Genomic DNA, 26,505 nt, shown 5'->3' on the forward strand with positions numbered 1-26,505 from the left:
AACCCAATCCCTTGAGAAACATTAAATCGGAATTTCACTGTATTACAATTGAGATTTTTTCACCAAAAGAATTGATGCCCCTATTATTGATTTAAGTTGAATGAAAGTAACAGTCGAGGCAGTGGCAAAAATAAAATTTAATTTTTTTTTTCACATAACACATTTTCACATTTTTTTCATAATAACATGTTCACATTTTTTTCATAAAACAGATGTGTTTCTTATATTTTTTTAAAAATCTGTTCTTTAGTATTATTTTTTCAAGTTGGGTGTGACGAAAATTGTCTTCATGTTTGTTAACAGTAGATTTCCACATTTAATGCTCTTACATTCAGCATGAAGTAGATTAAAGCTGGTTATTCTGGGGGAGGGGAGAGGTCAAACCCTGAGAAGCCTTAGTTTTAAACTACATCACCAATACTAGTATAGTCACTAATACAGGTGCAACAAAAGGTGCAACAAAAAGATCCGGACAAGCAATTTTTCATATAACTTTATAAAAATAAATAAATTAGCAAAACACAAAAGATAATATGAGTAAACCATTAACTCAACTGGTTTCAAACTGACCGCCGTTTGCAGTGATACAGAGGCTCAACCTCTTATTGAAATTTTCTGCCAAGGGCCAAAAGTCTTTTTCCTTTAATCAATCCTATTCCCTCTAAAGCAATTGCTTCAAAGAATCCGAACTTTTGTGTCATATAGGATAGACTTTACACTCTAAAGTAGGCCATACAGACTGGCATACCCATGGCATTGAGTTCTAGCAAGCAGATCATCCACTCTACAGATGATATCGTGTAAAGAAAATGTGCCTTGCACACTCTGGTCTTTTTGGCCAAATAAATTGGTGCGGAGTCTTATTGAAATGTCTTTTCTACATTACCGAAGTGTTCTTAGGCCCACAGAAGTACAACAGCTTCTAAAATGTACCTCTGGTATATTTTTGACTCATTTTGCGCCCTCATCCACAAAAACGGCAGATTATTTTGCCTGCTTGTGCTAATTCCATCACAAACCAAGCCTGACTTCAGATATTACCGATGTTCAACATTTGTTAAGGTGCTTGGAGTGTCTACAGATCAAATCCTATAATCTGGGAGTTATGAGTTGGTAAAAAGCTGCTCATTTGTGAAGGGTAATCTTTTTCAGCATGGACTTGCAGACTGTCTCAAATGTTTCTGGCATCTTTGGAGTCATTGAAATTTGTTTTCTTCAGCAAAAGGCTGAACTTTTTGGAACTTCTGTCTAAACTTTGCCTTTAGCCGCACTGATTGGTCGCATATTCCCATCTCTTGAATGACTTCTCTCTTGAAAATCCAAGGATTTTATTGAACTCCCTTTGGATAGGCTGACTATTAACGGAAATGTTAACTGTTCATTTTTATACACTTCCTGGACATCAACTATCTTTTCCAAGCTACTTGAAATGGCATATTGCATCAAATACTGCTTACCAAAGCACAACAAGCAAAGAAACTCATTCTCCTTGGTTAAACAACTTTAAAATAGCACCTGCTCGAAGATCCTCTGTGTTCACTGATGGTGATTGGGTCACATTAAATATGTTGTGGTCATAAAGCCTCCTGGGGGTGCTGAACCAGTCGTTCTTTGGTTTTAAATGTGAAATGTTGATATATGGTGCCTCCATCTACCTTGTGCTCTCTGAGCTGATTTGGACTTCCGCTTAAATGGTGCTTGTTAAAATGGAAGCTGTCTCTCACTGCCTTAAATCAACTTGCAATTGCTACCTGAGCTCGGTTATCTGAGTGGTATTAGTAACAACTACAACAATTGGACTAAGGGTTTTAAAAATGGACATCTTTCAGGTTGAACGAGGACACGTTGTATTGTACAGGCATTACATTCCAAGTACAAAAAAACACAAACGGGTCATTCTTCAAAAAGTGTTACTTTTCTGTCACATACCTTTTACAGTAAAAACTTTTAACGAACAATTCATTTAATAATGATTTTTAATTTCACCAAAAATATATCTATTTAAACCTGCCAACAATTTTTAATAATAGTTTTTATTTTAGTATATTTTTGGTTCACAACATGTGAATTCTCATTTCCGTGGCATGTCACACACAGTGTGTGAATGTTTATGTTGCTTAATAACTTGTTTAATTAAAAGTATATACTTATTTATTGATTATTCCTTTCACAAGTGTCTCAAATACTAATTGTTTAAGTATATTTAATTTTTTAATATTGTATTTTAATTCGTTTTAGTAGGACAAGAAGTCATGTCAAACAATAAATTCTCACCTCCATTACCCAAACACAAAATGCCATTCCTTATTAATACGTCGCTGTAATAACATCAAATTTTATTTTCCATGATACAAGGGAACCCCCTTGTTTATTTTCAACAATAGTTGAAGTTGTAAGATTTTTGTCGAAAAACAAAAAGATTTTGCTTTAAAAACTTAGTATGGTTATTCTGACTTCTCAGTTCCGTGAACTTGAATTTCAGGGATGTAAATTAATGTAAAAAAAGAAGTTAACATGTTTTCGTATGCTTAACATGTGCAGATTGTAGCAACAAAAAAAAAAAAAAAAAAAAATCCCTGAAAAATGTACCTATTAGGGCTATTTTAATGGAAAATTCCTCACCTCCATGAATCTCACCTCAGTGACAGACCTTATCAAGTCATTATTTCTGAGATGAAAATAAACGATGGATTTGAAATACATCAATAATAGGCATTCTACCAAAATTGTAAACTGCCAGTATATCCACAAATTTACTAAATACTATTTTTTAACATACATTTGAAACTACTAACTAAGCCATACTTTAATTAAGAGAGCTTAGTATTATATTCCTACTAATCATTAAACTAGCTGATTGTTTGCTCAATTAACAAAATTACTTCTTAGATATCAAATTGGCCTCTTTTTTTAAATATTAAACGTTTTTTTATATCCTTTTTTTTACTTCCGTGGACAAGGTATTTTTTAATTTTTTTGTTTATGAGTAAAATAACGGGGACTTAGATGGGCCATTGTTTATGGTTACTTCTAGTAGGTAACACTTTCATGTAAGAATGAAAAAAAGAAGACAAAAGGTTTCGGAAATTGAAAAATATTTGCATTCAAAAGTTACATTTTCTGGATAATGTTCCAAACATGAATAACTCCCCAAAAAGAAAGTCATAATTAGTTAAACATCAAAACAAGAATCTCATAATATGAATAAAATAAAGGTATATATTTTATAGAATAATTTAGAGTGATAAATAGGACATGCAAGAAAAAAAAAAGAAATAAAAAAAACACAAAAAATAGGTTTCTGCTTTAGCCAAGCACTCGAAATTAAGTAGCATGATTAGAAGAAATCTGGTTCTCAAATTAAGAATATCAGCTATGACAGTTTCTTTACCATGCCAAAAACATACTTAATTTTCCAGTACAGCCCTTTTCCCTTCTTATATATTGTAACTTCTTGGTTACAATAATAAGTAATAATTAAAGTAAATAATCCTTTCTATTTTTTTTTTTTTTTGCAGCTGATTTTGGAGTGTCTGCAAAGAACAAAGATACATTACAAAAGAGAGATTCATTTATTGGGACTCCTTATTGGTAATTTTTATTTATTATTCAGTATAGTTTTTTTACAAGTAGAATATTTATTACCTACAAATATTTGTCTAGCGCTCATTTGATGCTAATCACACACGCTTTTGTGTGGTTTTTTAGCTCTGATTTTAAAAATGAATTTCATTTTTCCTATCTTGTCAAGGTTTCTTGGAGATTGTAAAACTGCAAAATTACTTTGTTTATAAAGTATGACTTCAAAATAGTCTTGGTGATTTTTCTTATTTAAGCAGAAGTTATTATGCAAAATCAGGGCCGGATTTACCTATAAGCTAAACAATGCCCCCGCTTTGGGGGGGTCCTATCAATTCGCAAAAATTCGTGTCGTTCCCCCGTATTCGTGTCGTTATTTCTGACTCGAGAATTATCAAAGAAATTTTGTTTTTGTCTTGGAGGATACGTGTAACACGAGAGGATGCCAGGCTGCCATCAACGAAGGCACTTCTAGCAGATAGACAATTTTACGAGGGGTACGCTGATCGGACTGAGAAGGGGAGGTTGTTTCATATGTCAGATCGCAGCTGATACCCGCATGGATGAGAGCACGGTGCATCGGCTGGGCAGAAGATGGTTGGAACAACAAAATGTGGCAAGATTGAGGGATGCAGGGACAGTCAGAGTGATGTCAGAACGCTTGGATCGATGCATCCACCGACAAGCTGTAGCAGACTCACAAGTCACTTGTTCCTCGATTCTGCAGCAGGTGCAAGATACCCTGAATGTTCCCGTGTCATCCAGAACCATTTTCCGTCATTCGGTCGCATGTGGTCTGCCATCACAGCGTTCGCTAAGAAGACTACCATTGACCTCACAACATAGACAACAACGTTTAGTATGGTGCTCAACTAGAGCGACATAGATGACAGAATGGCGAAATGTCTTGTTCTCAGTAGGGCTCGACCGATGGCATTTTTTGGTCGATGGGCCGATGCCGATTGTTGGCCGATTGTTCAAATATGGCCGATGGCCGATGCTGTTGGCCGATGGCAAAAAAAAAAAAATATCTAACAGAAATAAATTGCTAAGATTGTCAGGGATTTAAAGGATCATTTATTCATTTCACTTTACTTCCTTTCTACGAATAGGGGATTGTAATCACAAAAAAAAAATCAGATTTCGACCGAAATTTCTATTTTACGATCACCCAATTTAAACTTCACAAGTTTTTTCGGCACATCTGTACATGTATATGTACCTAAGAACAAATAGATGACCGAAATATCCTCTTATGATATCTTCATGCGCATAAACTTGCGTCTCTCAAAAACGTTATGAAATAGTAAGTTGAAAACTCATACGTACGTAGTATGATCTAAAAGTTCGAGGACAAGCTGTATAACCTTACCCTGAATAGTTCACATTACCGAAGCACATTTATCTACAAAATAGTCACCTTGAACCACTATGCACTTCTTCCAATGTTCGTATAGCTTTTAGAAGCACTCATGGCAGCCATTTTTCGCAACCTCCTGTAAGGCCTCTTGCGCTGCTGCTTTAACTTCATCGTGGGGATGAAGGCGACTTTCATGTTAAGGATGCACGGTTCGATTGGTCAATACTCTGATATGACTAACAAATAACAAAACGTTTCGTCAGACTTAGCTCCGTGTGACTTTTACCTGTTCCCAGCAAAAAAAAAAAAAAAAAAACCATTAAAATGGCTTCTAGGAGTGTTTCCAAAAGTTATATGAACATTGGCAGAAGTACATAGTCCCTCAAGGTGACCCTTTGAAGGTGGATGTTTCAGTAATGTGGCCTACTCCTGGGTAAAGTTTTATACATCTTGTCCCCGAACTTTTGGATCGTACTACGTACAATCTGTATAGGGTGTAGTTTTGCTTCTCCTTTTTTGACTGCTGTATGATAAAAGAGAAAAAAAGCAACAGCCAAAAAAAAGAAAGAAAGAAAGATAACCAATTAATATTTTTAAATTGAACACATAACTACGATTTCAGTAATAATGTAATAATGTATGGATTTAGGTACACTATACATAGTTTAAAAAAAAAAAAAAAAACTAAATTATGTTGTTTAATCATTCAAAAAAAAAAAAAATGAAATCGCAACAAATTACGCAATTAAAGTGGAAAGATTGCACGTAGGCATTTTTTAGTCATCAAATTAAACAAAAAGCGTAATAGAGAAATTACAATATTAAATCATAATAGGAATATTTTTATACTTATTCAAAATTTATGAATAGAAAAGTTTGTATTTTTCATAAAAGCTGTAACAGTGACATAATTTTTTTGCTGAAAAAAGAAATAGCCATGGAAAAAACGAGGTTCTTAATACGCAGCTACAATAAACAAACTCGATATTTATACCAAGTTAATAACTGAATACATATACTACTTGATCTGATGTTTGCACACATAATATTGAACAATTTGATTGTTTAATCTTTTGTGAAGCTCTATAAAAATGTTCTAATTAATTTTTTCAATTTAACAATAATTTTCTGAAGTTTAAAAAAATGCATAATAGAAAATCCTTGAAACTTTTCGCTAACATATTATTAAAAATATGATGAAAATAAAAATAATTTGTTGATTTTATAAAAATACATAAAAATAGTAACTTACAATAGAAAAAACTCGATCGCTATAAATGATGCAAAAAAAGATAGCGCATTACGAAATATAGGTGAAACAAGTATGAGAAATACAACGCAAAATGACATTTCTTGAGCAAAATAAATAATCGCTAAATATTTAAGAAATTCTTGAAACGACGAGGGGGGGGGGAATCACCCTCTGATTTTGGAGAGACTCGCAACATTAAATATCGGCCCCACACACACAACTTCGGCCATATTTTTTTAGTACAGAACCGCTACCACCAACGCGTCGGAAGAGTTTCTTAACCTACTACAACACCTTCCGAAGAAAAAATTCAGAAGATTCTATGATTTCCGAATTATGTCACCACTCAAAACGTCTTTAATCGGTTTCTTACATTAATGTTCAAAATTTTTCTTAAGTTTTTAAAAAAAAATTCTAATTTTATGAATGGTCAAAAAAGTTCAATTTCAGAAATAGGAGGAAGGGGAGGGGGGGCACGCAAGTGTTCTCGGAAATACAAAAAATACTCGTAAAAAATTGAGTTCAAAATAATCATAAGTATTGAGCGGAAAAACTCTTTTAAAGCTTGCACCCGAGTTTGTTTTGACGTGCAGTGGCGGCTTTAAAATATAGCAAATGTTGCAATTGCGCGAGAGGCCCCATAACCATAGGGGCACCGTAGGAGTTACAAAAATGCTTATGATAAATGTTTTACAACTTCCGTGATAGAGAAATAGGGCTCCAAAACGTATTTCGACTGGCCCCAAACTTGTAACTCTGCAGAAGCGATACAGAAAAGACTGCATTACTGTGATTCATATTACAAATATCGAAAATTAAACATTACCGTCGGTTCAACGGGAATCTAACAAAATGACACAAAAACGGTTTCGCCATCTCACATTTGTTTCCAAATTGGTCTCCAATCCAGCAAAAATATATCACCAAATGATCGCCTAGTCTGAGACGCTATATTAGTTTTGCATTGAAATAAGTAATTAATAGCCACAAAAAATGAGTAAATAGGCTTTTTAGAACACCCGATCGAAAACAAAAAGGGAAATGCACAACTGGAACGTACGCAGACCTCCCATCCATGCGAAATTTAACCTTCTACAGCTTACCATTTTTGAGTTATGACTTATGAGAGATACATACGTACGTCCAGGAGCAAAAAAAAAACGCAATAATTAACTTGTTTGGTACCTGAATGCAGAATTAAAAACTCTTTCAGGGGTAACTAAAATAGAAATTCATACTGAAATTTAAGTAAACAATTTTATATAAAATAACTCCCATTACTTTGTATTAAAAGTAAAACAGCAAAGGTCCTTTTTTTCGAAAACATCGGCCAATTCCATCGGCTTTTCGATGTTTTTAGGGCCGATGGGCCGATGTTTCCTACAAGTTAGCATCGGCCGCCGATGCCGATGGCTAAATTGTTGAACCATCGACGCCGATGCATCGGTCGAGTCCTAGTTCTCAGATGAATCCCGCTTCTGTTTATCCAGTGATAGTCGCTGCATACGTGTGTGGTGTTTAGGTGGAGACAGATCTAATCCGGCAGTAACTGTGGAACGTCCCACCGCACGACAATGTGACGTAATGGTTTGGGGCGCAATCGCGTGAAATTCCATATCACCTCTAGTTCATATTCAAGGCACTATGATGGCCCAACGATACTTGGATAATGTGCTGCGGCCGGTAGCAATCCCTTACCTTCAAGGGCTACCTAATGCAATTTTTCAGCAGGATAACGCCCGACCGCACAGTGCTCGCATCTGCCAACATGTTCTACAAGACACACAGATGCTTCCCTTGCTGCCATACTCTCCTGACGTGTCACCAATCGAACATGTGTGTGATATGAATGGACGCCATTTGCAGACTCTGTCCCTGCCTCGTTCAGAAGACGAACTGTGGCAAGTGGTTGAAAGGGAATGGAGAGCCATCCCTCTGGACACCATCCGCACCCTTATTGACTCTATGCCTGGACGTGTTTCTTCTTGTATCGCTGTGCAGTGGTCCTACATTCTACTGAGCCGATGCCGTTCTCGCTGTGTATTCTGCCTATCATTTTGAAATTAAGATCATTTATTATTCCTTGCTGTCTCTGTCTTTTTTCCAAATTTCATCACTTTCTGACCATTCCTTCTTGGTGTTGCATTTTCGATGTCGAGCAGTGTAAATAGGGATGAAAGATTTCAATAACTTCAAATCTACATTCAGTAGTAACTTCCCAACTGTAACTTCAAAATTTTTGGATTATATAATTAAATGTGTATAGCCAATGCATTTTGTGAAGTAACATGTAGAAAACTGACATTTTAGCTTTGCCAGCAGAATGCAGCATTACGTTTTCTACAATTTCCTTAAGAATCAAATATACTGAAAAATATGAAGTGGTGCAAACCCACATAGTTTAAAGTTACTGTAATCTTATATTGTTTGTAGCCAATCATTTCCTAATCATCAGTGAAAGTGCCCCTTATATCAAAATATTTACAGCCTGAGCTTATTCTATTACTTTCATTCAAGTATCCTTATTAAAATAATTATTTCTTTTGGTTTGTTTCAATTCCATATTTCAAACAAAAGAGGTTTCCATTTGTTAATACTATTAACCAGTTCATTACTGCTTTGAGTCTCAGAAAGAAAGAGACAGAAGAAAACATATTCCAGCCCAAAAAGTTAGCTGTAGAAAATCTCCTTGATAAGGTCAGGCTGTGCTGATCAATTTTCATACTTTTACGATTCGTAATAAAACAATGATGTGGAAGGTGAAATTATAGTAGGAGTCATTCACCTGTGTACTCCTAAATCCAATTTGCAGTGGTGTTTGGTGCATTAGACTGGGAATTAAACATTAGTGTAGAATAAGGTGCATTGTTTTACACTTATTTTTCCAGAGCAAAATATAATACCTGCCAAAAATGGCCAATCCCCATGGACGCTACAGACATGAAATCGTTTTCAAATCAAATAGTATCTTCCATGAGAAGTATGGCGTCAAAATCTTGTGAAAAATAGGAAATTATTCTCTGATTTTAAATATAATAAAAAGTTCATATTTTTGCTTTAGAAAGGTGTCAACTAGGAAGAAATTTCACTTTATAACCTCAAAAAATCAGTAAAATATTCTTGGAGAGAGCAAAAATGCCTTCTTAGTGCTTGAAATGGGGCATAAGTTCAGTTCATTAGGTAGATTTTAAAGATTTTGATATAAAAACTTTTTATTCGTTTCATGTTTGGATTACAATTGTAATCGGCATGTATTTCAGTGCCACTAGATTCCGTTTGTCCTCCAATATAAACAAATATCAAAGCAGAACACTGAACCCCCCCCCCCTCCCCATGTCTGCCCAGGAGAGAAAAGACAACAGACATTTATCAACTAAGGTGCTGCCTCACTTTGAAATTTATTCCTGGAACGAAATGTTATACCTACCAAAAGTGACCACAAAAAGAGGCATTTTTGCTCTCTTCAAGAACACTTAACTGATCTTTCGAGGGTTGAACATTAAATTTCTTCACAGTCACTCTCCTAATGCAAAAATGTGACCTTTTTTTACTAGAGTCGATTTTTCTTCACAATTGAAATATTTTCGGTAAAATAATGAAAACATCTAGAAAAGTTTATTCTAAGAATTCCTGTCTTTGACAAGAGATAAGAGACGTGTTATTATGAACAGACCATGCATGCCACCTCAAGAATGGGAGGCATGGACGAGAAAGATAAGTTCTGAAAGCTACAGACTTCTGACTTCAACAAGAAGAACAATCGAAAGGAATGCAAAGCTGGTGGATTTTAATACTGGACTATGGAAGTAGCAGAAAAGAAAGGACATAGGCATAAGTTTCCACTGCAAGCTTCTCCCATGAGCGAAAAAAAGATAAGAGCTACACAATAGATTGAAAAGGAACACACTTTAAAGTGAAGTAAAGAATCAGAAAGCATTTTTCACCTTTCGAAAGGTGGGGTTTGAATGAAATATGAAGTGAAAAGGGGGGTGCTTGAAACGAGCGCGAGCACTGACACCACAGGTCCATTGTACTGTCTCCCGCTCTGACCACTAATAGAGCCCAAAAACCGAAATAAATTTCAGCAGCTGCCTAACCGTTATTTTACGCAGTTCCCAGGGATCCACATAGTGGTATCGCAAATGTTCAAATCTTTGCTCAGAGTAGAAGTCACATTCACATAGCACACGAATTGAGCTCTCATCAGCCATATGGCATTATCGGTAACACCCATCAGATTAAGATGCCTATTAAGAGAGCAGTGTCCCAACAGACTTTTTGATCTCATTCCTACTCAAATTAAGCTGTTCCTTCAATCTAAACCAGGGAGGCTGCTGGTTGAGAGTCTTGGCCTGTCTTTGAGAGTCGGACTGCAGCCACCGGCTATATGATTCATCCATAAGAAGGTTCTTTGCAGTAGTCCTTACTTCGTTGTCAGACAGAGGACAGGCTCGCGTGTCACAAAGGGTACATTTTAGCCCTGCTGAGCTAATTGATCTTCCAATTCATTGCCCACAATGTCATGGTGACCAGGAACTCAGTAAAGGGAAACCCTATTACTGCCAACTAGCCTTACCAGTGCATTATGGCACTCCCAAACAGTCTTGGTAGAGAAGCAGTCTCGATTGAGAACCTTCAACACAGCTCGGCTATCAGAGAATATTCTGATAACCTTACCACTTATGCCTCATTCTAGGCAGTTATTTACACAAGCCAATAATGGCTATAAAGTTTGCCTGGTAGACAGTAGCAAGTTCCCTAATGAAAAGCACAGATTTGTGTTGTTGCTGCTGCAGTATGCACCAGAACCAGTTCCAGATGCTGTCTTGGAACCATCTGTAAACCAGATTTCATGTGCTTTGCCAATGATTTCTTGTACATCCTTCCATTGCTCTCTGGACGGAAAAACAATGTTATAATTGGCATTAAAACTGAGTTGTTTTAACATCCAGTCTGAAGGCATCATAAAGTAAGGATGCTTACTAGTCTTTGCACAAAGTTTATCATACAGACACAGGTAATGAGGGGACTTCCAGAGACCCCTGAGCTTGAGGCGGTATGCACACAGAATCGCCTCCATTTCCACTTGCTTATGTAGTGGAAGTAGGCCTAGAAGGAATTCAAGGCTATGGGAAGGAGTTGTTCTCATGGCACTAGTGATTGCAGTAGTGGCCATCCCCTGTACTTTGGTGAGGCAACCCTCAGCCATTACAGTACAAGTTTTACCCCACCAGACAATTGCCCCATACGTAACTGTAGGTACAATTACTCTAGTATAAACCCAGTGAGCGATTTTTGGTGAAAATCCACTATTATTACTAATGGTACGCCTGCAAGACCAAAAGATCCTCTTGGTCTTATCGGTAATAAGCATAAGGTGAGGATTCCATGTCAAAGTTTTGTCAAAGATCACACCCAGGTACTTGACCTCAAAAGAGTAGGCAAGAGGAGAACCAAAGAACTCAATTGTCTACAAGTCCTTGAGGCGTTTCCAAGTGAAGGGAACCAAATTGATCTTATTCGGATTGACCGTAAGACCTGCCTCCATACACCACTTTTCTATTTCTTTAAGGGCAAACCTCGTGAGATTTGTAACCGTATCATGGAACTTGCCCCTTATAACCAGGGTTATGTCCTCCGCATAGCCAAGGCAGTGCAGACCTTTGCGACTTCCAGAAGTTCATCTACCACCAGGCTCCGAAGAAGAGGTGAAAGAACACCCCTTGTGGGCAGCCACGGCAGTTACCCGCCATCATGGTGGGGTTTAGTCTAATCAAATTGTGGCCAAAAGTGAAGATTCCTTATTGGTTTCATTCTTGCTGATAATTACAGGAAAAAAAAATTTCAAAATAATCAACTTCGTGGAAAATAGGAGTGTTAAATGTCATTTAAAAACGAAGTAAACCCTTATTGGAAAGTATTTTAGAATTAAAAAAAATGAAGTATTTCTTTTCTTATAATTTTAGTTTTACCCACCAATTATTCAAAACAATATTAGTTAAATCAAATTCAAAACATGAAAAGATAAATTTCTCTATTGAATACGCATTTTTAAACTCTTCTGATTATGTCCCTCCGGCTATGAGGACACTTAGTTGACAGTCCCAAAAGTGATGTGATAATGAGGTTCGACTGTACATTCTTTAAGCCGAAAAAGAATGAGTCATAAAAAGAAGAAATTAAAGTATTTTAAAGTTGCAATGTTTTAATTTTTTTATTACTTATAAATTTGCAAATTGCTTACAACCTCATGAGATGGAAGACAATAGAAGGTAATTTTTTTAATAATTGCAAAAAAAAAAAAAAAAAATATAAATAAAAATCCATCAGAAAAAAATATAAAAATCTAAAGCACACATGTCAAATTTCACAAACCTTTGTAACCAACAGGATTTAATATAGTTTCTGTTAAATTTTCTTTCATGAATTCTTTGTTTAATTAAACATATTTTTTTAATATTAAGGATGGCTCCGGAAGTTGTGATCTGTGAAACATTTCGAGACAACTTGTATGATTACAAGGCTGACATTTGGAGTTTAGGAATAACTCTGATTGAATTCGCTCAAATGGAACCCCCTAATCATGAGCTAAGCCCAATGCGTGTACTTTTGAAAGTGCAGAAGTCGGACCCACCCAAGTTAGACCAACCTTCTAAATGGTATGCATAATTATTTATTTCGTTTTTTGCTTTGCAATGTTCTTCTAGTACATTATCTTACTATTATTAAAATGTTTTATAATTAAATAAAATTTGATTTTGAAGTTAATTCTAATTAGACAATATCTCATTTTCACTTATTTATTAAAGGTCATCAGATTTTAGTCAGTTTCTGTCAAAATGTCTTGTGAAAGATCCTGAACTTCGCCCTAGCTCATCTGAGCTTTTAAAAGTAAGCTTGTTTTCTAAACTTATTTATCGCTTCATGACCTGTCACTGAAACTGTCAAGTGCCATTTATAAAGTCAAACAATCTGATAAACAAAAATTTTTGTATGTTTTATATTAGCACCCATTCGTTGAGCATGCTACTGATAAGAAGCCTTTGTTGGAACTGATCGTTGAATATAAAGCTGAAGTATTTGAGGAAGTCACTGAAGAAGCTGATGATGAATCGGTGAGAAATAAATCTATATAAAAATAATGGTCAAATTAACCAAGTCACTTCCGTTCTACATTTTTTATTAGAATTCTTATACTAAACAGTTGAATGTTGCTATAGTGAATCTAACCTGTTGTTAGTTATACAGTCAACCCTTGTTTATTGCAGTTAATTCATTCCAGACTTTACCACAATAGTTGTATTTCCATGAAGTAAGATTCTGTATTTATAAACCAAATATTTTCCTAATTAAAGCACATAAAACTAACATCAATTTAAATAGATTTTTAACATAGTTGGAGCCCCCTGAACATGAAACAGCAACCCTAGCCACCATTACATTTGTATTACTTAATATATTGTACAAAATATGAGAAAATAAGATATATTAGACGTAATAGGTATCCCATTGTTAATAATTGGGGAAATAAACTACACACATATATGCAGTTCTTACACTCTAATAATAATCTATGAAAATAACTCAACTTTTCAATGATGAATTAATTACCGGTTAGCGACCGTATGTGCCCCAGTTCTTCCTCTACATTTATCCTCTTTAAAGGTATTATGTATACAACTTAAAAAGCTAGTACATTGTGGAACATCATTTACAGATGTACTTATCGCTTAGTAATAATACAGTGATTTATACATTCCAGTTTGTGTTTAATGGTTAAAATGAGATAGTGATTCCCTACACTTTCTTAGGCAATTTTATACCTCCACTCCATAAACTAGTTCAACTACAGCCCCTCAGAAGAACTTACCTTACTTAAAAGACATACTTTGTCATTCTTTTGTCGGAAAAAATTTACGCGAGCTCATAAAAAAGGCTAATTACTATATTTAAAAAAAAAACATGATGTATTGAAGCACAAAAGTCGAAGTAGCGAGGGACTACTGTACATTTTTTTGTGATCTCAACTGAACAAGTATTTAAGTAATAACAGATGGGCTAAAAAGTTGGTGACACATGAATATCCTAATTAAATCCATGTTGTTTTTATTTAGTAAGAATGGATTACAAGGAATTTTTTGTGTTGATGAAGCTTTGCTTTTTAACAGAAAAATATACTGTTGGAAGTTAAGGCTTGGTTTGATACACATTATTTCAATGCTGCACCAGGTAAATTAACTGTTGAGCAATGGTTTGCTAAATTTAAATGAGGCAAAATGGCCATCAAAGATGATGCATGCAGTGGACACCTCAAAAAAGCTATTACTGATGAAAACATAAAAAATGTTCACAAAATGATTCTGAATGATTGTAAAGTGAAAATGATTCAGATAGCTGAGAGTCTTAAAATATCAAAGGAATGTGTTAGACACATCATGCATGAATATTTGTTCATGTGCGAGCTCTGCAAAGTGGGTGCAACTCATGCTCACGATCGATCAAAAGCAACAATGTTTTGATGATTCAGATCAGTGATTAGCAATATTCAGCCGCAATATAGTCAAATTTTTCCATCAGTGTATCACTGGATGAAACATGGCTCCATCACTACACTCCAGAGTCCACTTGACAGTCAGCCGATTGGTCTGAACAGGATGAACCAAACCCAAAGGGCAGAAAAACGCAGCATTCGGCTGGCATGGTATCCTAGCATGGCATCAGTATTCTAGGATGCACATAGTATTATATTCAATGATTACCTCGAAAAGGGTCGGACCATCAATAACAAGTACTACATAGTGTTGTTGAAGCGCTTGAGCAATGAAATCACGAAACAAAGGCCTCATTTGAAGAAGAAAAGAGTATTGTTTCATCAAGACAGTGCACCATGTCACCAATCAATAAAAACTATGGCAAAATTGTATGAATTAGGCTACAAATTGCTTTCTCATCCACCTTATTCTCCAGATCTGGCTTCCAGCAAATTTTTCCTGTTTGATGGCCTCAAAAGAACGCTCGCTGGGAAGGAATTTAGCATTGATGAAGAGGTAATCGTTGAAACTAGGATCTATTTTGAGGCTGAAGAGAAATGTATATAAATAAAACAAAGAATATATATGTGTGTATATATGTATGTTCCCTATACAAATCCAGCTTCCTTCGGATCTGGACCAAACTTTGCATGGAGGTATTTAGGGTGTTGGAACATAGGGTGTTTTCAAACGCCAAAAAAGCACCAAACCATTCAAATTTTAATTTTAGGGCCCGAAAATGACATAAAATGGCTCTTTCTACCCGGAATAATTATCTGATTAGTTCGATTTTGGCGCAACTCAAAAGCCCGCAAAAAATTCCATAAAATTCACTCACTTCCTTCGAATTTCAAAAAAAAATGCTGTAAAATCACCCGGAAAAAAATTAAAAAGTAGCTTTAAGCCTAATGGAACTCTTCTTTTCATATCGAGAAAATTATCGTATTTGTGTGATCGCATTTTAAGTAAAGCCATTCAGAAGGTTACCACTTTTCTTTCACGACTGTGACTAAATAAAATTTTGTTTTGTTTCGAAGTAAAAATTTCCCCTTTTGATTATTATTTGGCAATTTATCTTCTTTTTTTTTTAGTCGTATTTATGGAGGGTTGCGTTTTTATTAAATTCAATTATGCGTTAAGACTTTTTTATTTGATGTTTTCTTTATTTGAGAATGATTATTTTGATGGAAAATTTAAAAAAAATTCCCTCTAATTGAAGCCTGATTGTTGAACACGCGTCACTTGACATAATATTTTTTTAGAGGTAGGCTGCAAAGCAGGGCAATGCAGCTAGTGGTACTATAAAAATGTTATTGAAAAACTGTATGATGGCTATAATCGCTATATCACCCTTTAACATAACTATATTGAATAACATAATAAAATTTAACCAAACAAGTATGTTTTACTATGTTAGCCTTCGTACTTTTCAGCCCAATTGTTATTATTTTAAGAACTTACAGCTAACTAATATTATGATGAGAGTCCACTTTTAGTAAACATATGTCTCCTGCACGAACTTTTATCTTTCTAATGTAAACTTATACTATAAAACCTTGCTATACGTACTCAGTTTTTCCAGAAGGCAGTTTGTATGATTCATGTATTTTTGCATAAGATATACTGTAAGCTGCTTATTCAAACATATGAAAAATACTAAATGTTTGGTATTGCACATGAACTGCATAAACAAAATTTTAATTTGTACTAAGGATGAGCTGATAGCATAAGTAGAATGTGAAGAGAGGGTAAAGAATGTTGTATTTTAATGTTTGGAACTTCCATTTAAACAACAGGTCAAGTGTTTTCTCTTTCAGGTGTTCTTTTTTTTCCTGTCTTTTTGCTCTAGAAAAATCTTGAGATTCTTTCCTAAAAATCTGTCCCATGTTCTTTGATTATAAAGATTTTTTTTATGGTCATTTACTGTCATTTAACAAGTTGATACTCCTGTTGGCCACAGCAGTGACGCCATTTTCCCACATTTTCTGTGTTTTCTTCCAGTGGAAGCACAGTTCCTCAATGTCTGTTGTCAGAGTTGGTATTTTGTCCGCTTTTTTGTAAAAGTCCGGGTGACGCCCAAAGAAATTAATCAAAATGAAGGAAACTGGACAAAATAAAAATCCACTAACGTTTAGTATGTTTAATATGTAAAATTCTTCTCATGATCCAACAAAATTATTATATAATTCAAGTAAATTATAATTTTATTGATAATGTTTATTAATAGCAAAATATTTTTTGATTAAACATATAATACAAATAAAATGATTGCATAAAAATCATAATCTAATGAGTGCGCGAAGAAAATGTTACTTACACTTTCATATGAATAATTTTTTTCTGTAGAAGTAATCAAATTCAACAAAATGAAGCAGTTGTACATAGCTGCTTTCGTTGAAGTTTTGCAAAAGTATTCCAACTCAAATCTGTGCTGCAATAACATGTTTTTTTTTTACTGAACTTCCTGAAAAGAAGTAATCAGTTTCAAGGTCAAGCTTCAACTTTGCAGAGCCTCACTATAAACATTTTCTTCCTCAACATGAACTTTAATTCATTTCATGACTTCTAATTCTAGACTCAAAAACTTCATGACTTTTCATCTCTTGTTTTGATTTTATAAATGCATTCTTTTTCAATGAAACTCATATGTGACAAATGAAGATGTTAATATTTGCAGCAAATGAATGCATTTTTAAATTCTTATTTAATCCATTTTAACTTAATATCAATGATTCATTTTTTAAAATAAATCATCTCTTCATAAAAATGCTTTTATTCCCCCCCCCCCCTTCACATGCAATTCTGTATGCAGTAGCGAATGTGTGCTATTTTGATTTTAAAAATATTCCTTTAAATGAAAAGAATCAATACATTTATTCCTCATTTTTGGTTTATCATTTTTAATTTACAAGTTTTAATGTACTGAAAACAAAATTAAATGAACTATACAAATTGAATTTTACGTCAACAGGTTGGATGAATAACAAGTTGTAAGAGTAGAGAGGGGGACGAATGGCAGGGTTCCACTGTACATGCATGAAAATTTCAAAAGCTTTTCGCATTTGTCAAATTCCACATTTTGACCACTATTAGTCTCTCATCATTTCATGCTCTACCAGATGAACAGCCCTAATTCCTCATTCCTCACCCTCTCGACTGTTTCTAGAAATTCAGTTTTCCTTGTAAAACCGAGCTCTTTTGGGAGCTTTGAGACTGTCCTTTGAACACTAGTGGAGCAACTAAAGAAATATTTGAGTTCCCATTGCTTCTATTTCGGGGTTTATTGACAAGAATACTGCGCACCCCTTTCTCAATCACTGATAATAAAATCAATGAACTATTTAAGCGGTTTAAATGTGTTCAATCAAAGATGACAATATTTTCAAAGGCTGTAAAAGTACAAGTATGTACATTGCATTTAAATTTGATTTGCTCTAATTTTTATTAAATTGCCAATTTGAGTGATCTATAGTTTATTTATGAATTGTATTTTATTGCAATTTCTAACTACAGTGAATACTTTATGGGGTCTCAATTGTCTGTAATTAACAAAAAGTTTTTACATTAGTTGATTTATAACATTAAATACTATTTTGTAAAATCCAAGAATTTGATAGTGTCATATCCAGACTTCTAACTTCATTTCTTTAGTGTTAATAAATTTTAAACTAAATTAGTACACATAAAATGATGAGTATCATTATTTATTGCCAAACAGGAAGTGAAAAAAAAAAAGAATATTAATTTGAAATCGTGTACTAACCAGCTTTATTTTCCCAGTCAGATATATTTACCTTGTGACTTTTTTCTTGTGGCTTTCTTTTCTTCTTTTTCTTTGTTCCTTTCTTTTTTTTAAGCTCTTAAAACAAAAATTTTTGCTACTATGAAATTTTTTTTTTCTGCTACAAAACTTGATTTTCCGTTCTAAAATAGAACAGTGAAACCCAATTATCTCCCGGAATGCTTGTGATCTTGGCTATCCTGGATATCTGAATTTCCCAGTTTTTCTGGATCACAATAAAACGCTTTTGGCCGATCGCTTTTTAAAGCCCAAATTACTATAATAAATCATTTTAGAAGCAATAAAATAAAATAAAATAAAGTAATCATGAGACAAAAAAAAAAAAAAAAAAAAAAAAAATTAATAAATAAATAAAGTAAACCAAAGTAAAAAATATTTAAAATGCAAATTTTCACTAGTATCTAGTAATAAACGTTTAAAAAACAAAAAAAAAGAAATGAATAAGAATCGCACATTTCTAAGCAGTAATGTAGGATTTTGTGTAATAGTTTATGAATTTTTTTTGAACGCAATTTTCGGAAAAGATTCATTTTTGTACTCATACTTGTTTGTTAATTGCTACTTTTACATTCAATCAATATCAATGAAATTTAATTTTTTAAATTATTGAAGCATTATAAGCATCTTTAAAATAAATAAATAAACTTTAGAGTCTGTATGATCCACTATGACGAAATTTCTCAAATCGATATTAGGTGTTCATCACACTTTTGTATCAAAACCACTTTTGCTCATTCTTTTGCTCTAATAGGCTTTCATTTATAGCTATACAATTGTATTATAATGCATCCATACTTATTTCTTTAGTGTTGAATTGGAGTTAACTAGGAAAGATGTCAGGTTTTTGATTGCTTTTTTGAGTTTCGTTCGTGAAACATTTTGGGAAATTTTACCTTCTAGTAAGTTGATCCTCCAACAACCTACTACAGCGTTGAATTTCTAACTTTCAATCTAGTTTCTGTGCTAAATTTCCTGAATAATATGTGAGTACATAGAGTATTTATAAAGAAATCGTTAATTTATTTACGATTTTATTTTACGTTTTTATTTTTATATTTTTACAAATACTTCGAAAACTAAGAGCCTTTTTCTGAATTTTTTTTTTTTAAATGATGGGAAAATCAGGCAAAAATTTGCTGTTTTCCTGTTTTCTGAATCCCCGATAAAAGGTTCTGCACTACATATTTTTCTGCTCTAAAGCTTGATTTTCCCTGCTCCAAAAACTGCTACAAATTTGACTGAGTCTGACCCTTGCAAAGTAACTCTTTGATATACAATGACAAGGTGTCAAAGCACCCTTAATTGCATCTATAATGAATGACATCTCAAGCACATCAGTGTACAATAGCACATAAAATAAATGACTTCGCCTGGACATCATTATAACTGAAAATTTAAAGTTATCATTACCTGCAATGATTTTATTAGTATATTATGGGGTTAGTCACAATTTTTATTTTTATAGGAATCATCTATATCAACAACATGCAGAAACTCTCAATTAAGCATGGATAGTGAAATCCTAGATAATGTGTCAAATTATAGTGAACCTATTGATGAAAATGTGACATTATCTAAAAGTTGCCCAACAGGTATAATTTTCTGTTATTTAAAACTTTTAAAGAGAAAATTATATTTTTATTTCCAAATCTTTTTGTTCATTAAATGATTTAACTATTTTTGAAACTTAAATTGTTCTTTTTGAGAGAAATTCCTTGTGCCAGATGGAGGGTGCTGTGTAAAAACATGTATTGAAATTGAATTTTAATTATTCAGTGTTTTACATATAGCAAAATTGAAATAATATTTACCTTACTAATAGTATTTGACTATAAGAATCAGGGTTCACTGATATATGTCAGTTGATATACACTGGTGTGCAAAAATTAAGGACGAAGTCGAAATATTAGTATATCTGCTGAACGAAGAGGCAGAGCGGACAGAAAGACCAATCAGGAGATTAAGTAAGGTGATGTACGGTGGCACATGCGCAGATATTCAGGCAGACATAATGGGGGAGTCTCTGAGTAGTATAAAGCATGCTGTCGGTGAAACATCAGTATTTCTGGCAAAGAGATTGCACGCCGTATAGCAGTTAAAATCACACCGAGTTCCTGCCTCAGCAAGAAATGGCGAATAATCAATCTGTTAGACGATATCTGGATGCTTTTACCCGAGGTCAAATCATTGGGAGGTTGGAGGAAGGGCCGCAGTGTGACAAATGTGGCTGCAGAGTTCGGAATTGTGCTCACAGCATCGTTTCACGACTTTGGAGACAATTTCAAACTACAGGAACAGCTAACAGGGGTTCAGTAGTGGTCGTCCACGAGGAACCACACCCGCAGATGACCGGTATATTGTCTTACAGGCCAGAAGAAACAGGCGGCAGACAGCGGGAGAAATCGCTAGACACACGACACAGGCGACTGGACGACCGATATCGCGTTTTACTGTGGCCAGAAGACTGCACGGTGGTGGTCTGTTTGCACGACGCCCTATACGGTGTGTACTTCTAACGCCTGCCCATCGGAGAAGGCGTTCTCTGTGGTGCCGGGAACAGCGGAATTGGAGAGACAGTGAATGGGGACGAGTACTCTTTACAGATGAGAGTAGATTCAGTCTGAGTAGTGATTCTCATTGCATACTCATCTGGAGAGAGCGGGGAAGCCGCAATCATCCCTCAAACAGCATTGAAAGGGACAGGTATGGAGGTCGCGGTGTTCTCGTTTGGAAGAGGCATCATGCTTGGTAGTGGTACAGACCTTCACATCTTCGACGCAGGTTCAGTCAACGGGACCCGTTATTGTAACGAGATTCTTCTTCCATATGTGCGTCTTTTTAGAGGCGCTATGGGTCCACAGTTCCTTTTCATGGACAACAATGCACCATGTCATCGCACAGTAGCTGCCGAAAAGCTCTTAGAGAGTGAGGATATTGAATGTATGTATTGGCCGGCACGATCTCCGGATCTCAATTTCATCGAGCATGTATGGGGTTTTCTAGGCAGACGCTTGGCAGCTCGTACCTTTCCACCAGTAACGAATCGGGAGCTTCGATTGGCGCTGCAAGACGAATGGGCAGCAATGCCTCAACAACTCATTGACACCCTCATTCTCAGCATGGGCAGACGCTGTGAAACCTGCCTAGCAGTCGGGGGAGATCATATCCCCTACTAAAGACCGAATGTTTCTTGCTGGACACCCATCACAGGGAAGTTTCGGCCTTCAGTCGCATTGCGCTCCATGCTACTTTTTCAATAAAGCTTCTTTTTATCCCTCTGATTTCTCTTTTAGTAAGTGTTGCTTACATTACACATGTCCTTACGTATTGGGGATCTTACGGTATTAAATGTGTTGATTTAGAAAGCTTTTGTACAAAGTTATACTGAAAAAACCGTCTCATCCTTAATTTTTGCACATCAGTGTATATCATGATATATGTCACGATATATATCCAATATTTATTTTTTCAAGTATGGTATTTTCAGTATAAAAAATGTCTTAATCATAGTAATATTGTGCTTTTAATATTAAACATTAGCAAAAAGTTATGTACTTTATTTTTATGATGCATTAATGCATCAATCAATATAACAAACTAATATAATATTCTTTTTTTTTTATTTTATATTCATAAAATTATTAGTAATGTAACTGTTATAATTCATATTACAAGTGCATAATTAAATATTAAACATTGGTCAGAAAGAAAAAAAGAAAATGTTTTATGACTGCACTGAATACAGGGGTTGAAGTAGTCCTATTATCCTATATTTCCTATATTTTCAAAAAAAGCCTCAAAATCGTCCTATATTTCCTATATTTTTCAAAAATGTCTTATATTTTCCTATATTCTCGTTTTATACCATATATATCTTTTAAAAAGAACTGTAAATAAACTTTCTGACATCAGATTTTTCGCTGAAAGTACGTGCCCAAACGAATTTCAAATTAAAAAACTCAAATGACTAAATTCTGCTAAGGCATCTTCTCTCATTAGCTACAGCAATGTGACGTCACTCTATACTGGGTAGAGTTTCGAGAACTAGTGCTGGTTTTAGTATAGTATGGTATATTTGGTTTTAGAATTTTGCATTTGGGAGGGGGGGGGGGCAACAACCGTTTTGTTTTCCATCATGGTTTTTGTTTTCGTTGGTATATTTTTGTGTTCGGTGTAGTTTCTGATCGGAATGTTCTAATTTTCTTTTTGCAATCTTTTCTTTTTGTGGAATTTTGGGATCGTGGAATGGTTAGTTCCTTATGCTGTTAAAACATAGTTTGTTGTAATAAATGGAATTATAATGGCGAAATCACATCGCTTAACAACATTTCGTGTGGAGTTGTTGAACCAGGAGGACATTAATTCTTCAAATTTTGGTGCATGGTGCGCTAAAGGAAAAGATGATTTTACCACTTTTTGCCATTTTTGCAACTTTTCAGTGCCCATAAACAATAGTGGATTTTCGCAATTGAGCCAGCATGCTAAAACATTCAAGCATAAAGAAAACTCTGAAAAACGTCAGAAGGATCCTTCCCAAGCTCTGTTTGTTCTTAATACAAAAGGTGCAAAGGGGGGGGGGGGGTGGTAAAGGGTTCAGTTTAGATATAAAATCTAAGAGCAGTGGAATTAGTACTTGGGTCATGAGTGACGAAGAAAAAATAAAAATTATCTTTGTTCAAATTTTGGTTAGTTATTTAGTCTGTAAAGTACACTTTTTTCAAAAATTATTCTTTCAACTACAGGAAAGTCATTATAGATGTAAGGTATTTTGTTTGAAGTTTTTTTTAAACAAAATCATTGATAAGAATAACTGAATAATATATGATATGTATTATTTCTTTTTTCATAGCAAAAATATTCATATAATGTGTCCTATATTTTTTGTGGAAAATGTCCTATGTGTGACAAGTCGGTCACTTCTACCCCTGTGAATAATGCATAGTTTTTTATTTCTGAATCATACTACTGTGGGAAAGTAGCTAATAGAAGAAAAATTAGTAAAACGGCTAATGCTAAATTAACACCATTGAAATTGATAAAAAAGTTAAATGAAATATAAGATATAAATAATGAAAGAAACCTTAATTTTAAGTCTACAAATTGCAATAACAAGATAAGAAAATAAAGAGTGATTTGAGAATACTATTTTAGACTTTAGTTTGTTCTAATTGAAAATATCAGATATATATCAAAATATCCAATATGTATCGCAAAATATCGGATATTTTCAAAAATTTCATGATATTTTTGAACCCTGATTAGAATAGTATTTAACATGTAGAATACCAATTATAAATTCTAATTAGGGTTGGTGAGGGTAAAGCCCCGCGATTTTCAGTTTTTATACCACCATGGTCAATAAAGGGCATATTTTCCCATTTTTTCAAATTAGAGTCGTTGCATGGGTTTTTGCCTATCACCCTTCCAAAATTATAGCTACATCTGATTAGTAATAATTGAGAAAATTACAATTTAGCCTGAAAGCAAAATTGCGGGGGTTTTGCCCCACAAAACGGGGTAAAACCCCGCAATGGGGATCTTTACCCCACTCAAGATGAATATGATTAAAAAGGATGACTGCTTGGTAAAAACACTTGAAAACCTTCCTTGAACCATCGGTTTACTGTTATTCAGCAGTACCAAACTTAAATATCTCACACTTTAAAAAATTATTTATTTATTTATTATTGTTTTTTTAACTCTGTCACAAAAATAATATTTTCTTATCCACAAAAGGAGGATTAATTACCCGGGAAAAATGATAGCCACATTTTAAAAATTAGTTTAATTGACTGAGGCTATAATTTAATCAAATGTGTAGTACTCAGTGCTTTAAGTAAACAGTACACTAAGTTGAGTTTTCTAAAAATGTTATTGCGTCGTGGATGGGACCGTGTCCTGCTGAGGTTACGACAATTAATTAATAATGTCTTCATTTCCAATGAATCTTCCTGTGTCTCAGTACGTTTGCAGGCTTCTAGATGTTTTATGTAAAAAAAACCCCTCTACATACCCTCCCCCTTCTTGTCATATTAAAGTTATCTGTGCCACATTGTGCAGGGATAAGCTTCGAGTTATTCTCTTAAGTTTAACTCGAAATTATAGGAAAATCTGTTTCTTCTTTCAAGTCCCAAGCTTTTGTTCCATTTTTCAGAGATGTGTTCAATCTATATTTTTGAACCTAACTTTAATGTCTACCATACAGAACGAAGAGATGCCTGCAATTAAGTTACGTGCTTCATTAAGCTCGACATTTATCATGGTTCTGAATTGTTTTTCTTCTGAAGGTACTAAAACAAAAAATTAAACGTACGTAAATGTTCAAAAAAAAAAGAGAGAAAAAAAATTATTACATAATGAAAGCACATTTTAATTGAAATGAATGTAAGATTTTTCCTAACAAATCTTATCCAAATTAAAACTTCATGAGCAAATGTCCACCAACAATTAATTTTTTAAGTTGAATAAGTTGTACAAAACACATGCTAAACAAAAATATTAATAATATTTCAAAAAAGAGACAATTTTCAGCCGAGTGGAGAGAATCCCTGACCTTTTGGAGATGCGGGGTTTTACCCCAAAACAACTGCAGAGATTTTCCCCATTTTGTCACTTTCTAAAAAACGCGCCATGTTGCTTTTAAACAGCTATTAGAATAACTGTTTTCATGCGAAAGTGTAGCTTTAATGTACCAGTATTAACGTGTAATTTATTGATTTTTCTTTTCAAATTCTACATTTTACAATGTTCAAATAATGTATTAGAAAAGTTAGATCAAAGTAGTAAAAAACAGACTTATCCCCTTTTCTCGTCTCTGGAGTGCCTAGTCAGGACAAAATTTCATTGATCAATAGGTTTCCATAGGACAAACCCAGCACCTAGTGGTAAATTTCTTACTCCAAGGTGATCAAGTTAAAATGTCGGTGCGTATTTTTACACCACGCGGTGCTTTACCCCCACCTACCCTATTTAATAAAATATCTAAAATTGCATTAAATTTTGAATTATTCTTGGAACTAAAAGAGCATATTTGTGCCTCCTCTCCCCTTTTTTTCCCATTTTGAAATATTGTTTTTATTCAGTCAACTGTTTTTATTTGAAAATATCTTGAGTAATTTTTATGTGTTTTTTTTTAAATGTTTTTTCAAAACAAAATGTCTTAATTATAAAAAAGAAGAAGAAATCAAAAATATACTTTCTGATGTTTTAGTTAATCTTTATTAATATAATTTCTTTATATGGAAAAATGATTCAAAAGTAATTTTTCTTTAAAATGAATGTTTAGCATCAATTTAATGCATAAAACATTTTCCATTTGAAATTTTTCATGTCATTGTGTACCAACTTTGGTTGTACCTAACTGTTTAATAAGCTCAGCACAGGATCACTATAGTATTTTGACTGTAAAAAGGAAGCCTTCTACATTATAATATACCTTAAATTTTTTACTTATGTTTTTAAATGACAGTTTGGGAGCATTACGATGAACTTCCATTACAGCTAAGACCTCTCCTCCTATTCTTTGTGTCTGTCTTGCACCTTGGCAATATTGCAACAGTCTGCAGTAAAGCTAAAAATATTTTCAAATTATGACAATAGAATATGCATTTGGCAAATCTATAAAAATGGTTTAGAATATGCTTTAAAAAAAAAAAAGTTTTAATATGAATCTCTTCCTGTTTGAAAACTGCTACATACATTGTACATTTATAACTACTCTATTATATGGCTTCATCAGCATAGTTAACACACAATACATAGTGCAGGTTTAAACATGAGCTGTGTCTCTCTTTAAAATTTTTTTAGGTGGACTGACTTGTACAACTGTCATGTTAGGCTGGTATGTTGGTTCTAATCACCGACTCATTGTTGCTTTGCAACTTGTAGTCACACTAACATAGTAATACTTAAAATATTACCTTCTTTTCATTACTGATTTTTATGTAAATAAGCCTAGAGCAGCCATATTCAACAGGTACAT

General features: G+C 34.1%; 1 protein-coding gene across 1 annotated transcript in view; it reads left to right on the plus strand.

Moving 5' to 3' along the window:
* The window catches only part of LOC129219010 (serine/threonine-protein kinase 10-like), a 131,926-nt gene that overhangs the window by 28,898 nt on the left and 76,523 nt on the right, over positions 1-26,505 (plus strand). The window contains exons 4-10 of the mRNA XM_054853330.1: positions 3,519-3,591; positions 12,656-12,850; positions 13,001-13,082; positions 13,199-13,306; positions 14,360-14,420; positions 15,123-15,238; positions 19,990-20,116. Coding sequence (XP_054709305.1) covers positions 3,519-3,591; positions 12,656-12,850; positions 13,001-13,082; positions 13,199-13,306; positions 14,360-14,420; positions 15,123-15,238; positions 19,990-20,116 — 762 coding nt within the window. The remainder of the gene's footprint in view (positions 1-3,518; positions 3,592-12,655; positions 12,851-13,000; positions 13,083-13,198; positions 13,307-14,359; positions 14,421-15,122; positions 15,239-19,989; positions 20,117-26,505) is intronic.

The sequence above is a fragment of the Uloborus diversus genome, chromosome 3 (assembly GCF_026930045.1).
Source record: "Uloborus diversus isolate 005 chromosome 3, Udiv.v.3.1, whole genome shotgun sequence".
NCBI classification, from domain to species: Eukaryota; Metazoa; Arthropoda; class Arachnida; order Araneae; family Uloboridae; genus Uloborus; species Uloborus diversus.